General features: G+C 42.6%; 1 protein-coding gene across 3 annotated transcripts in view; it reads left to right on the plus strand.

Moving 5' to 3' along the window:
• The first annotated feature begins 117 nt into the window (after positions 1-117).
• Positions 118-14,266, plus strand: part of KIF6 (kinesin family member 6) — a 269,446-nt gene continuing 255,297 nt past the window's right edge. For all 3 annotated transcript variants that reach the window (XM_039528268.1, XM_039528269.1, XM_039528270.1), the window contains exons 1-3: positions 118-254; positions 1,618-1,727; positions 4,225-4,299. In XM_039528268.1, the coding sequence (XP_039384202.1) occupies positions 177-254; positions 1,618-1,727; positions 4,225-4,299 (263 nt within the window). In that variant the 5' untranslated portion in view covers positions 118-176. The remainder of the gene's footprint in view (positions 255-1,617; positions 1,728-4,224; positions 4,300-14,266) is intronic.

Consider the following 14,266-nt stretch of genomic DNA (forward strand, 5'->3'; position numbering starts at 1 on the left):
AGCCCCAGAGAAGAAACGCCGCTCGCTGATTGGAGCAGGAGAAGTCGGGATGCGCATGCGTAGCTCTCTGGCTCACCGGCACCACCCTCTTTCACCCCCGGCGCAGAGCATGCTGGGTAGTGTTCCTTGGTTACCGTTGCTATGCAGGGCCTAGTCTCCCCTTCCCCCGCCCCTCTATGAGCGGAGAGATGGTGAAGCAAACGATCCAGATCTATGCCCGGGTGAAGCCCCTGGCCAGGCGGCAGCAAGCGGGGGTAAGAGCCCGCGGGGGAAGTAGCCGGGCTGCAGCCAGTCTGGGGAGCACATGGTGTCGAGGGGCAGCGGGGGTGCCCTGGGCAGGCGGCGGACCGGAGTGCCTGGGGTAGGGGGCAGCCCGAGGTGGGTGGGGGCGGGCACCCATGGGGCAGCCCGGGACGTCCCGGTGGGGGAGGGGGTTGATATGAGCTGTTTGAGGTCCCCCTTCACTATTCCTAGTTTATGAGGCTGGTTGCCAGCCTTGAGTTCCCCCCGGCGCCGAGCGAGCGGTGATGTACTTACTGCTGAAGAGGGGGACGTGTTGCAGCGCCGGGATGATTTTAAGTGGCCCGGTGCAGAGTAGAAAGCCCTAGACATTGGCTGTTAAAGGGAGCCTTAAAAAACTAAATTGTGCTCTCGTAAAGCTTGTGACCTTTGGGCGCAAGAAACTGATTTTCTACATCAGGGGTCGGCAACCTTTCAGAAGCGGTGTGCTGAGTCTTCATTTATTCACTCTGATTTAAGGTTTCGTGTGCCAGTAACACATTTTAATGTTTTTAGAAGGGCTCTTTCTAGAAGTCTGTAATATATAACTAAACTATTGTTGTATGTAAAGTAAATAAGGTTTTAAAAATGTATAAGAAGCTTCATTTAAAATGCAGAGCCCCCCCGGTGTCCAGGACCCGGGCAGTGTGAATGCCACTGAAAATCCGCTCACATGCTGCCTTTGGTACATGTGCCATAGGTTGCCTACCCCTGGTCTACATACTTACAGAAAGCTTGTTTAATGAAACCATCAGTGTGGATATTGGAAGTGAATTCTTGAGTTAAAATATTTCATCTTATTTGAAATGAAAAATAAAAAGTTTAATGAAAACATTTTCATAAATGGTATGTAGGTTTTGGCATATATCTCTTGAAAAAACCACCCCACCCCCACCCCAAAAAAACCCCAAGCTCCTTAAATTGTTGTCCAAAAACTACCTGATGAGTGCCTTATTAATCTCACACAATAAACACTTCTTCAGATTCTTTTTAAATAAATCTTTGGTCAGATATTTGAAAGTGGTTTTATTAAGCCAAGTTTATCAAGGGACTTGGTGTCTAATTGCATTTAGATATTTTGAAATCTTATTCTGGGGTGGGTGGGTGAAAGAGAGACAGTTCTCTACTGTGTAATGCAGAATCCCCTGTAGCTCAAATGGCAAGGGCTATATTTTTGAAGGAGGGCAAAGTGGGCTTTCTCCCATCTGTCACCATGGAATTCTGATTAGTCTACATTCCTGTATATGATCTTAATGAGATGATGCAGTTAAACACATCAAGATGATAGGGCCATGGTACAAACTACTGTTCTATTGCTGAAGTCATTTTGTTTTGCAGATTTATTCAGTTGGTGAAGATGAAAAGTCAGCCTCCACTTTAGAGATTATTGTGCCACGTGACTTGGCAGATGGATTTGTCAATAATAAACGAGAAAGCTACAAGTTTAAGTAAGTTTATTTTACTCTGATTTTTTCCTCATGCAATTTATAATATGATCACTTTCAACATTACCATATCTGTGTTATAGCCAAGCTTATTATTTTTCTTCCTGTTAAAGATAGTCCATTTTCTATATTCAGTGTCACCATTACCTACAAAGAAGATTATTGGGTAAGGATCAGCGTGCCAGTCCTGTGGAGAGTCAGTAAAAGTTTCTTATTAATCTCTGATCCACACAGTATAGTTTTTGGTATACTTGGTAAGATTTTCAAAAAGACTTTTTAACAACTGGAATCTTTCAGTGCTACAGTACATTATACTCTATCATGATTTCAGGGCAAGACATGATAAAACTAGAAAAGTTTAATACCTGAACTTGTATGCTTCATCAGACTATTACATGACATTGTGGTAAAAATGCCGGAGTCCTGTTTACAGGCCTGCACCCGTACAGCTGGCAATAAAGTTTTAGTGCAGACAAGGCCAGAGTGAGGTAGGGACCTTATGTTCCTGAAGAAGTTAATGAGCCAGTGTAGGGTGGATAATGACTTTAGCCAAAGATTTGTTGACAAAAAGCCCTTTCTAACAGGAATTTGTTGATTTCAGGCCTAATCAAAACACAGTGAAGAAAATTATAGTTTGTCAAATTTGGATGCAACATTTTGTATGAAATTTCATATCAGTTGAAATTTGATGCTGAAGAAAATCTAAAATCTGCAGTAGAGTAGGACACCAAACAAACATCTGTAACTCATGCTGATGTCACTGGACAGGCTCTATGCAACACCAGTTTAGGTTGTAGATGCTCCTGTCAGCTTAATGGATGCTGACATTCTCTGTGTCTTTATTGTTCCTGTCAGGAGTCTGTGCAAATGAATTCTGAGAAATACTGAACATTGTGATCCTTAAGGAAATGCTCTTTGTTTTCAATTTTTTTATCATAAAGCCATACATACAAAAGGAATGGTACATGCCAAACACTTTTTCTTTCCTCCCTAAAACTCACTATTTTTTGTTGAAGTCTTCCTACACTGGTCATCTCACCAACTATGGGCCTGATCCTGCAATTCTATATTCAGTGTGCATCAAATCAAAAAAAAAAAAAAACAAATATTATTCTATTCATCTGAATAAAGAGAGGGAGATAGGTCTCCTACCTCCACCCCCTAATATTTCGATATTTTTGTATTGCATTATTTTGACTGTAAACTGCTGTACACTGTAAACCCTTTGAGACCCAGACCATGTTTTTTACATGTTCTGTGAAGTAAGAAGTACTAAACTTATAATTGCCAACAAGAACAACTGAGAATGTTAGAACACATAAAGACATAAATATACCAGGTCAGGTCAACCACCAAAGGTCCATCAAGCCCAGCATATATCTAGTGGCCAGTGCCCAATGCCCCAGGCCCCAGAGGAGAGGAAGCAAACAGGCAATCTCTCTCCTCTCCTGCATCTCATCCATCCATCTCCATCCTCTGATCCTCCAGGGGCTACACCAACATCATTTTTCATAGCCAATAGGATGGATTTATCCACCATGAATTTATAAACTCTCAGTCAAACTTTTTTATAGTCCTCCTCTTCTAAACCTCCTCCTCTCACTCCTTAGTTGTTAGTTAGTTGAGTTGAGTTGTTGTTGTGAGAAGAACCTTTATTTTTTTTTTTTTAATTTTCTATATTTTCTTCATTTGTTCATTTGGTTAAGTGTAGAATATGTAAGTACTTTTCATTTTTTATTATCCACTTTCTCAACATCACTCATGATTTTATATACTCTCTCATATCCCCCTTTAGTCTCTCCTTTTCTCTTTAATCTTTCCTCGTCTTTCCTTCTCTTCCCTCTCCTCCCTCCTCCCTCCTTTTCATTTTTTTTTCTTTTTTTAGAATATCTTTTTTTCTATAGGCTTATATTTTTTTTTTTGACCACATCTGTACACAGTGTACAACATATTCAAGATGTCATGGATTTATATAAGGGCACTAATATATTATTTAATATTCTTTTTTTTATTTTCTTATCATAAAGCGTGGACTTATAGTAAGTGGTAGAAGCTTAGATTTTTTTTATTTGATGTTCATCTATTGATTACAATGTTTCCTAGTTGCTACATTTTATTGTAGTCTAAAAATTGGGAGCCTGGCTGTTCTGTTTATATGTGCTGCTTGGTTATAGGATAATTAATTTATCCAGTTTTCACTGTGATGCCCGTTGCAAACACTGATCCCCTTGATAGCTGCAAAATAGGGGTTTCTTTCTCTAAACTACCTCATTTTATCAGAGGGTTTTATTGTACAGATCTTGTCAAAGCAGTACTGTTTACAATCTATTTGTATACAATAGCACAACAGGACACTGTGGTTAAGGCTACAGGGAAAACATTGTACTAGGTTATGTAAGCCCAATGATGTAAACATGGACTAGTTACAAAGAGAAAAACAAAAATTGTGAATCAAGTAGTGTTTTAAGATACTGCATGATTATTTGTTTATTATTTTCAGATTTCAGAAAATTTTTGATCAGGAGGCAAAACAAGATCCAGTTTTTGAAAGCATTGCCAAACCAGTTGCGGAATGGTAGGTGTTAATCTTGTAAATAATCAGCAGTTACATGGGGTCACCGGTAACTTTCATTATACCATTTGAAGACAATCTGATAATCATTTGCCATGGTGATTTAAAAATGGATTGTGCTTTTATTCTCTAAATGCTGATCCATCTGAATCAATAGGCATGCAAGAATTCCATGGATGTTCTGCTTATAGAAAGGCTCCATCATCAGCCCCTAACTTAGCATTGCTATGATTTCCTGTTTTATTGATGTTATATGGGAAACCAGAGGAATTCATATTAGCTTAGTTCTTCTTATTCCACTGATTAATCTCCATTGGTCCTTCAGAAAAGTTAATTTCATAGCCCTCGCACTATGCAACTCTAAAGAAAAGGGTTATGCATGAGGAAATCTAATCTCCCTGTTTAGTTTTTATTAACTTTAATATGATTTAAGGACAATTATGAATGGGCCTCCAATTTTGCCCTTACTGCTTTCTGCTTAATGTACATACTCATGATGGTGTTGGTGGCACTATATCTTGACTCATTATAATAACTAAAGAATGTTAATGTTGTAGAATGAAGCTCTCAGAAGTCTGATTCCTTCATTTATAATTAAAATTAAGACTTTGTTTTTAAATTTTACTGGTTTGTATTGATATCTTCAACAAAAGACTTTGATAGGATAGATGAACCTGTGCTGTGCCTGGCAAGTAGAGAGTTAAAACCCTGTCTTGAGCGTGCCAGAACTTGGATTATCAGCATTCTTAGAAAACTCAAGTTACTAAAGCTAATTGGCAACAATGCATCTATTTTTTTTTTTTAAGAGAGTGGGGCTACACAGGGAGTTTGCTGGACGATGTGAGGACCAGCTGGGTGTGTTCAATAGCTCACCTATACAGTGCTTCTGAGCTGTGGGAATCTACACCCTTTTTCTTTTTTTATTTGAACCTGTGCTGATGTGAGTCCCTGCAATTAGATTGTATAGCTGTGAGGGTGTAAAATCCTTGAGAAATGGATTTGGTTTAAATAGGAGAGTCTGTTGAATGGCTGTTTTTAAAGCAGATATTTTATAAAAATCTACCTCTTGCTTGACTCACTAAATAAATACTACGTGATAATCTGGTCAAGAAATTGAAATAATGGGCCACTTCACTGAAAATTTTCTTTATGAACCATATTAAAATATACTGAAAGTAATATATTGTGAAACACACACCAATCACTGAGGTCTATTGACTCCCATATGCTGAAGGAGCTATGTTCTTAATAGAACAATCCAAAACCTTCCAAGTCTGTTTGCAGATTGCAGATTGATCTCATGTCAGGGCTGATTTCAAGCATTTTCTATTTGGAGTCTAACATTTAAGAGATTTACTGTATAGATCCTCTTTCAGAAAAATAGGTTAATAAATATAGTAGCAAACCTGTATCATTTGATGTTTTTAATTAAGATGGTAAGTGTTTTTCTTCTTGTGAAGAGTTATGTTTATTGTGGATGGTGGAGTTTGCTTTGTCTTATGCTAGATGAGCCAATTGGTTTGTTCCAAAACAGAACAAATAGTAGGACTGTTTCTGCCTTAACAAAATATAAAATGAAATAGGGCACATATCAAATGTTTCCTTTTGAGGACACTCTTGAGAACCTGTAATCTTTCTTTTGATGGTTTAAAGGCTTGGGAGCGAGGGCGGGGGCTGTTCGTAAAGGGCCTGATCCAAAGCCCGTTGAAATCAATAGGAATTTTTCTGCTGACTTCAGTGAGCTATGGATGGAGCCAAGAGAGAACAGACTTTCTAATAACAATCAAATATGGCTCGGTTCTGTTTCATAAGAGAAATCACCTCCAGGTATTCCCCAGAATGTTGTCCATTATTGACTATATGTTACAATGTCTGAAGCAGCAAGAATACAGTGAAATGTATAGATAAACAATTTTAGAGAGAGAGGTTTCACTAGTAATCTAAAATGGCTGGAAAAAATATTTGCTAAATCCTTTGTTATAATACAAAGCATTGGAAGTGTACCACAGGGAACAGCTCTGCACTGGTGGCGGATAGACTAAATGACCTAACAGGACATTTCCATCCCTAATGTATATGATTACATGAATGCAGTGAGCATTCTCTAGTTTTATTTCTGTCTTTTTTATTTCAATGTAAGTGGTCAATTTTCTATCCCATTCCTTTAGTAATAGTGAAACTACTTGGAGGATATATTTTATCTCCTAAAAACTTAGGGGTTTGGGCTTGTGTGTGTGTTACTGTCTAATCAAGAAAAGAATATAGCCCTCTAGCAGTTTGAGACATCACCAAACTAATGAAGATGTATTAGTTATATTAAGAGCATGATCCAGCACCCATCTGAGTCAATGGGGTCCTGTCTTTGTACTCTTAGAGTCTGTGCCTGACAGGTACCCTTAATTCCTGTTGGGTAATCAGCATCAGGTCTATAGATGATCAATTCCTTGAAGCAGGGAGCCTGTGTTACTCTTTGTTTGGTGCAGAACTGAACACGGTGGTGGTGCCAAATAAGGAAATTATGAACTCTGTTTCTGAATGATTAGAAGATAAAGGATACATGGCATATTCCCAAATTCTGTATATTCTTATTTCTAAACTTTCAAAGCCCTGCACCAGTTTTAAAATTCACCATTCCCATTAGAGACAGATGAAAGTCTCCTTCCTTTGAAACATCAGAGATGGCCACAGCTGGAGATGAGACAATGGGCAGGGTGAGCTGGTGCTCTGAGGTAACACTGAGCAGTATCTCAGGGTACGTCTACACTACAGGATTATTCCGATTTTACATAAACCGTTTTTTTAAAACAGATTGTATAAAGTCGAGTGCATGCGGCCACACTAAGCACATTAATTCGGCGGTGTGCGTCCATGTACCAAGGCTAGCGTCAATTTCCGGAGCGTTGCACTGTGGGTAGCTATCCCATAGTTCCCGCAGTCTCCCCCGCCCATTGGAATTCTGGCTTGAGATCCCAGTGCCTGATGGGGCAAAAAACATTGTCGCGAGTGCCTCACCCCTTCCTCCGTGAAAGCAGCAGCAGCCAACCATTTCGCGCCTTTTTTCCTGGGTGAACAGTGCAGACGCCATAGCACAGCAAGCATGGACCCTGCTCAGCTCAAGACAGCAATCATGGACGTTTTAAACACCTCGCGCATTCTCGTGCACTCAATGCGGAACTGGGACCTGCAAAGCCAGGCGAGGAGGCGGCGGCTACGGCAGCGCGGCGACGAGAGTGATGAGAACATGGACACAGAATTCTGTCAAACTGCGGGCCCCTGCACTTTGGAGATCCTGCTGGTAATGGGGCAGGTTCTAGCCACTGAACGCCGATTTTGGGCCTGGTAAACAAGCACAGACTGGTGGGACCACATAGTTTTGTGGTGTGGGACGATTCGCAGTGGCTGCGAAACTTTCGCATGCAGAAGGGCACTTACATGGAACTTTGTGACTTGCTTTCCCCTGCCCTGAAGTGCCAGAATACAAAGATGAGAGCAGCCCTCACAGTTGAGAAGTGAGTGGTGATAGCCCTCTGGAAGCTTGCAACACCAGACAGCTACCGGTCAGTCGGTAATCAATTTGGAGTGGGCAAATCTACTGTGGGGGCTGCTGTGATGCAAGTAGCCAAAGCAATCACTAAGCTGCTGCTACGAAAGGTAGTGACTCTGGGAAATGTGCAGGTCATAGTGGATGGCTTTGCTGCAATGGGATTCCCTAACTGTGGTGGGGCGATAGATGGAACCCATATCCCTATCTTGGCACCGGAGCACCAGGGCACCCACTACATAAACCGCAAGGGTACTTTTCAATGGTGCTGCAAGCACTGGTGGATCACAAGGGACGTTTCACCAACATCCACGTGGGATGGCCAGGAAGGGTTCATGAAGCTCACTTCTTCAGGAACATTACTCTGTTTAAACGGCTGCAGCAAGGGAATTACTTCCCAGACCAGAAAATAACAGTTGGGGATGTTGAAATGCCTGTCATTATCCTGGGGGACCCAGCCTACCCCTTGATGCCATGGCTCGTGAAGCCATACACAGGCAGCCTGGACAGTAGTCAGGAGCTGTTCAACTACATGCTGAGCAAGTGCAGAATGGTGGTAGAATGTGCATTTGGCCATTTAAAGGCGTGCTGGCGCACATTACTGACTCGCTCAGACCTCAGCCAAACCAATGTCCCCATTGTTATTGCTGCTTGCTGTGTGCTCCAAAATCTCTGTGAGAGTAAGGGGGAGACCTTTATGGCAGGGTGGGAGGCTGAGGCAAATCACCTGGCCGCTGATTACGCACAGCAAGACACCAGGGAGATTAGAAGAGCACACCAGGAAGCGGTGTGCATTAGAGAAGCTTTGAAAACCAGTTTCATCACTGGCTAGGGTACAGTCTGACTGTTGTGTTTCTTTCTCCTTGATGAAACCCTCCCCCCCTTGATTGACTCATTCACTGTAAGCCACCCCCCCCCTTTGATCACAGCTTGCTTTCTAAGGAAATAAAGTCACTCTCATTTAAAAATCATGTATTCTTTATTACTTAATTATAAAAAGAGGGAGAGAACTGACAAGGTAGCCTGGGTGGGGTTTCGGAGGAGAATAGTGGGAAGTAAAAGGCCACTATAAAAATTTCATAATTTCATAATAATGAGAGCCTTTTGGTTGGGCTGTCCACTGGGGTGGAGTGGGCGGGTGCACGGAGCCTACTCCCACGAGTTCTTACTCATCTGGCGGGTGAGGAGGATAAGGAACATGGTGAGGGGGGAGGGTGTTTATACAGGGGCTGCAGCGGCACTCTGTGATCCTGCTGCCGTTCTTGAAGCTCCACCATACGCCGGAGCATGTCAGTTTGATCATGCAGCAGCCCCAGAGTTGCATCCCGCCACTGCTGATCTTCCTGCCGTCCCTCTCATCTCGAGCATCTCCTCTCATCTCAAGCGTCTCTCCTATCCTCACGTTGGTCCCTCCTGTCCTCACGGTCACTGGCATCTTTCCTGTACTTTGCTACCACGTCCTTCCACTCATTCAGATGCGCTCTTTCATTGCGGGTCACTTCCATGATTTCCGAAAACATTTCTTCTCGCGTCTTTTTTTTCCGCCGCCTTATCTGAGATAGCCTTCGGGACGGAGTAGGGATGCATGAAAAATTTGCAGCTGTATGAGGGAGGGAAAAAAGGGAGAGAAGTATTTAAAAAGATACATTTTAGAGAACAATGGTCATACTCTTTTACGGTGAACAACACTATTCACCTTACATAGCACATGTGTTTTCACTACAAGGTCGTATTTTGCTTCTTAATATTGAGTGCCTGCGGCTTTGGTGTTACAGATCACAGATGCAGGTCCGGGCATCAGAATTCTGCTTGCATGCGGCCATGGTAAGCCATTGTCTTTCATCTTCTGCAGCCTTCATCTATCCAGCGCCCTCCTTTCCCAAATAGCAAGCAAAGCCCATTGAGTGCTGCTTCTTTCCTGTTAACGTGCAGCAGCAGAAACCACCCCGTGGCTGGTATCATGGAAGATCACTGCTAAACACCCCCCTTTCGAACCCCCCCCAACCGCGTGGCTGGTAGCAGGAAAGATTCCTGCTAGCCAAACGCGGAAAAGCGCAGCGCCAATCACGCCCCCTTCCCCCCGCTTGGCTACCTGCAGGGAAGGATTTCTTTTAAGCAACAGGCAAACAGTCCAGTAGGAATGGCCATCTCTGTCCCCTTACTTAAATTCCTGAATTTCAACCAGGTTACCATGAACGATATCACTCTCCTGAGGATAACACAGTGAGATAAAGAACGGATGTTGCTTGAATGCCAGCAATCACCGGGACCATACGCAGCTACGCTTTGTCATGCAATGATACCAGATTACTTGCTACATGCATGGCGTGGTCAAGTGTTCTACCATGGAGGACGGAATAAAGCAGCGCTGCCCAGAAACCTTCTGCAAAGGCTTTTGGAGTACCTCCAGGAGAGCTTCATGGAGATGTCCCTGGAGGATTTCCGCTCCATCCCCAGACATGTTAACAGACTTTTCCAGTAACTGTACTGGCCGTGAATGCATCCCAAGTCCTCAGGTCAAATTAATCATTAAAAAACGCTTGCTTTTAAACCATGTCTTATATTTACAAGGTACACTCACCAGAGGTCCCTTCCATGGCTTCATTGTCTGGGATAGTTGCTTGGGAGGGCTGGGAGGGAATTCCGTCAGGGTGAGAAAAAGCTCCTGGCTGTTGGGGAGAACGGAGTGCTGTGTGCCCTCTACAAGCTCTTCCTCCTCATCTTCCCCGTCTGCAGAATCCTCAGCCATGGCTGCGATTACCACCCCAACCTTGGAATCCACGGACAGGGGTGGGTTAGTGGTGGCGGACCCCCCTAGAATTGCATGCAGCTCAGCGTAGAAGCGGCATGTTTTCGGCCCTGCCCCGGACCTTCCGTTTGCTTCTTTGGTTTTCTGGTAGGCTTGTCTGAGCTCTTTAATTTTCACACGGCACTGTACTGAGTCCCTGGTGTGGCCTCTCTGCATCATGGCCTTGGAAATTTTTTCAAATGTTTTTTCATTTCGTCTTTTGGAACGGAGTTCTGTTAGCATGGAATCCTCTCCCCATACAGCGATCAGATCCAGTACCTCCCGTGCGGTCCATGCTGGAGCTCTTTTTCGGTTCTCAGGAGACTGCATTGTTACCTGTGCTGATGAGCTCTGCGTGGTCACCTGTGCTGATGAGCTCTCCACGCTGGCCAAACAGGAAATGAAATTCAAAAGTTCGCGGGGCTTTTCCTGTCTACCTGGCCAGTGCATCTGAGTTCAGATGGCTTTCCAGAGCGGTCACAATGGTGCATTGTGGGATAGCTCCCGGAGGCCAATACCGTCGATTTGCGGCCACACTAACCCTAATCCGACATGGCAATTACCGATTTGAGCGCTACTCCCCTCATCGGGGAGGAGTACAGATATCGGTATTAAGAGCCCTTTATATCGATATAAAGGGCTTCGTTGTGTAGACGGGTGCAGCGTAAAATCGGTTTAACGCGTAGTGTAGACCAGGCCTCAGTCAGGTGCTTGGCTAACTGGTTCTTGCTCACATGTCCAGGGTCTAACTGCTTGCTATATGTGGGGTCAGGAAGGAATTTTCCCACATATCAGATTGGCAGTGACTTTGGGGTTGGAGGCTTGCCTTCTTCTGCAGCATGGGGTGCAGGTCACTTGCCAGGATCATCTAGGTATATCTCACTTAATCAATTCCCTGCTGTTGCAGGGGCCTCAGGCATTAGCGCACCTCAGTCCCTCTTATTCTCTGCCTGAGGCACATCTTCTGAGGAAAAAATCATTATTGTATCTCCAAGTGTTTCTTATTTACATCATTTTACTTTTCTTCATAATCTGAAATAAAATATCTTGTTTTCAGTACTTAATAACAATGACTGACTAAACAGTTCCATGAATCTGTAACACTTCATGTATTTAAAAAACTATTTATGTGGAATAAACAGTGAACTAGCTGCTTCACAGCTGAGTATGAAGATTTTAAAATATAGACAATGCATATATAGAACAGGGTTACAGGAAATCAGCAGGCAAATGTGGTTGATGTTTGTATCACCCAGAAACCACAGGCACATTGGATATCCATTGTGCTGGATGCTGGACAAAAACCTTTAAAAAGACATCTCCTGTCCTGAGGAACTTATGATTTAAAAGGCTAAATTGAGCCTTTAGGCTCATCCTTTTGTAAGGGGCAGTTCACTGCTGCACTGGCCCAGGAGTTGCTCTGGAAAGGAATTATTACTCAGTGTCCCAATTCCCTCCCTTCTCCCAGGTTTGCTTCCGTGGGGCAGTAACTAATTGCATGCCTTCAGAAGGTGGTATCATTTCCACTGGCTGGCACAAAGCAATGGGTAGAAATGTAGTTCCACCTATTCCCCATAACTCTACATCTCCATCCCACCCACCTGTTTTGAGACTTGCAGCCCTTGCCTTCCCCTCATGCACCCTAAAGCCATGATGCAAGAACCACTAATACACCAGTGCAGGAGGGTGGGAGGATCTTCCTTTCCTTCCTTATATTAGCTTGAGTCACAATCTGGACCTAAAATAAGACTAGACAAAATAAGTGGGTGTAACAAACCAAGGAGGAAATGGGAGAAAGAGGGTGAAGTCAACAGAGGCAGGAACATGTGGTTATGTACAATGGCTATGTGCATACTTTGCAGATTTGAATCTTAACATTAATGTCTCCTTTATATATAATCAGTGATCACGGATAGCCATTTACCTGGCAATCAGACATCATGGTTCATATGCATATCACCAGTTTCACAATTATTTTTAAAGAACTTTTCCTATTCCCTTTTTTGTATTCTTCCCTCCCTTATTGCCAGTTTAGTTAATTCTTGTTTTATGGGGAAGGAAGTGGGGGGGAGGGGGACACTTGAGTTCATAGGCTTCCTGAAGTGTGGTTTAAGGAGAGGCTTGGATGGAGATGAGGCAGGCCAGGTCAGGAGTGGGGTTCAGGAGGCATATTGGGGTGCATGGAAGAAGGTATGGGAGTGAATAGGAGGAGAACACACAGAGTCAGATACTTGTGCACCATGACTGGAACAAAGGCAGGGAGCAGGAAATGACAAAATGAAATTTTATGTAGATGTTTTGCTAACTTTCTCCAGAACTCAGAAATAAGTATACCTGTTATTCACCCAGGCACAAACTGCAGTCAGTCAATGAGACAGTCTATTTTGATCTAGATAAATTCAACTGTGTGCCAAAATCCAGTTAAGGTATTGGAAATGTCTTCCTGCCTATATGAAGATTGATTAAATGTTAACAGATAGTGATGCAGGGGGATTTCCTCCCAAAGAGGAAACACTTGCAATTTTGCTAATCTCTTAATGCAGAAGCTGCTATATAGCTACTATATTAACCAAACTACAGCTGACCATTCATTGTCCCTTTCATTTTCTTTTAAGTTGTCTAAATGCTTAAACATCTATTTTTCACCATAGGTAACAATTAATGTTAATGTTAGAGAAATGAAGGACCCAAAGAATAGATATTAGAAGACACACATGCACTGAGAAAAACAGATCTAAAAATGAGAAATCTTTCTGCAATTCCAACTGTCCTTAAAACAGTGTCATATCCTCAAGGGCTCATATTAATTTTTGCAAGTACGAGACAATTGCTGAATGTTTGTGTATTGTACATTTTTTGTGCATAATGCTCTATAAATTTGTCATTTTTTTGTTCTTCAAGTTATGTAGGGGACTCTCTCTCCCCTTCTCTCTCTCGCAAAAAAAAATTGCCCGTTATTCCTTGTTCATTGTCCCCATCACTCAGCTGCGGTGTAATATAACACATTTTCCATCTTCTTGGTCTTGTTTTGTGGCACTGCTGGGTGCAGCTGCAGCATGTTGATTCTGGACTTGTAGGTAGTATTGGTTGGTACAGTAGGTTGCTGGGTGATTTAACTGGCAGACAGAATTGTTTCCAACACAGTGGCCTCATAAAGGAAAGTCTTTCTTATATATTTATGCTACTGGGATTCTGAAAATAAAGTATAGTCAGCAATCTTGTTACAAATTATGAATAAACCCTGTCTTTTAGATTGTACAATCCTTGGGGCAGGGAGTATCATTTAACATTTGTACAGCGCCTAGCAAAATGGGTCCTGGAAGCCTCTAGGTCTCATTGATGTGATATGATATATTACCGGTAATAATGAGTCATTGGCACAGAGCTTCATAAATGGTTCCTTGAGCTTTATGGTAATATGGCTAAGTTAAAGAACACATAACCGCAGTAGCTATGTTTATTACACAGTTTGTTCTCTCTGGAATTCTAGAAATTAAGGTGTAAACATCTGTCATGATTATTCATGGCTCTAAATGGTAGACTCGAATGAATGATTGTTCATTCCTGAGCAGTTTATATTCCTGAGTCAGTGTGGTGAGCAATGGCTGAGCTCGTCTCTCGATAAACTTCCATCATAGCTT

Source organism: Mauremys reevesii, linkage group 3, assembly GCF_016161935.1.
Source record: "Mauremys reevesii isolate NIE-2019 linkage group 3, ASM1616193v1, whole genome shotgun sequence".
NCBI lineage: Eukaryota > Metazoa > Chordata > Testudines > Geoemydidae > Mauremys > Mauremys reevesii.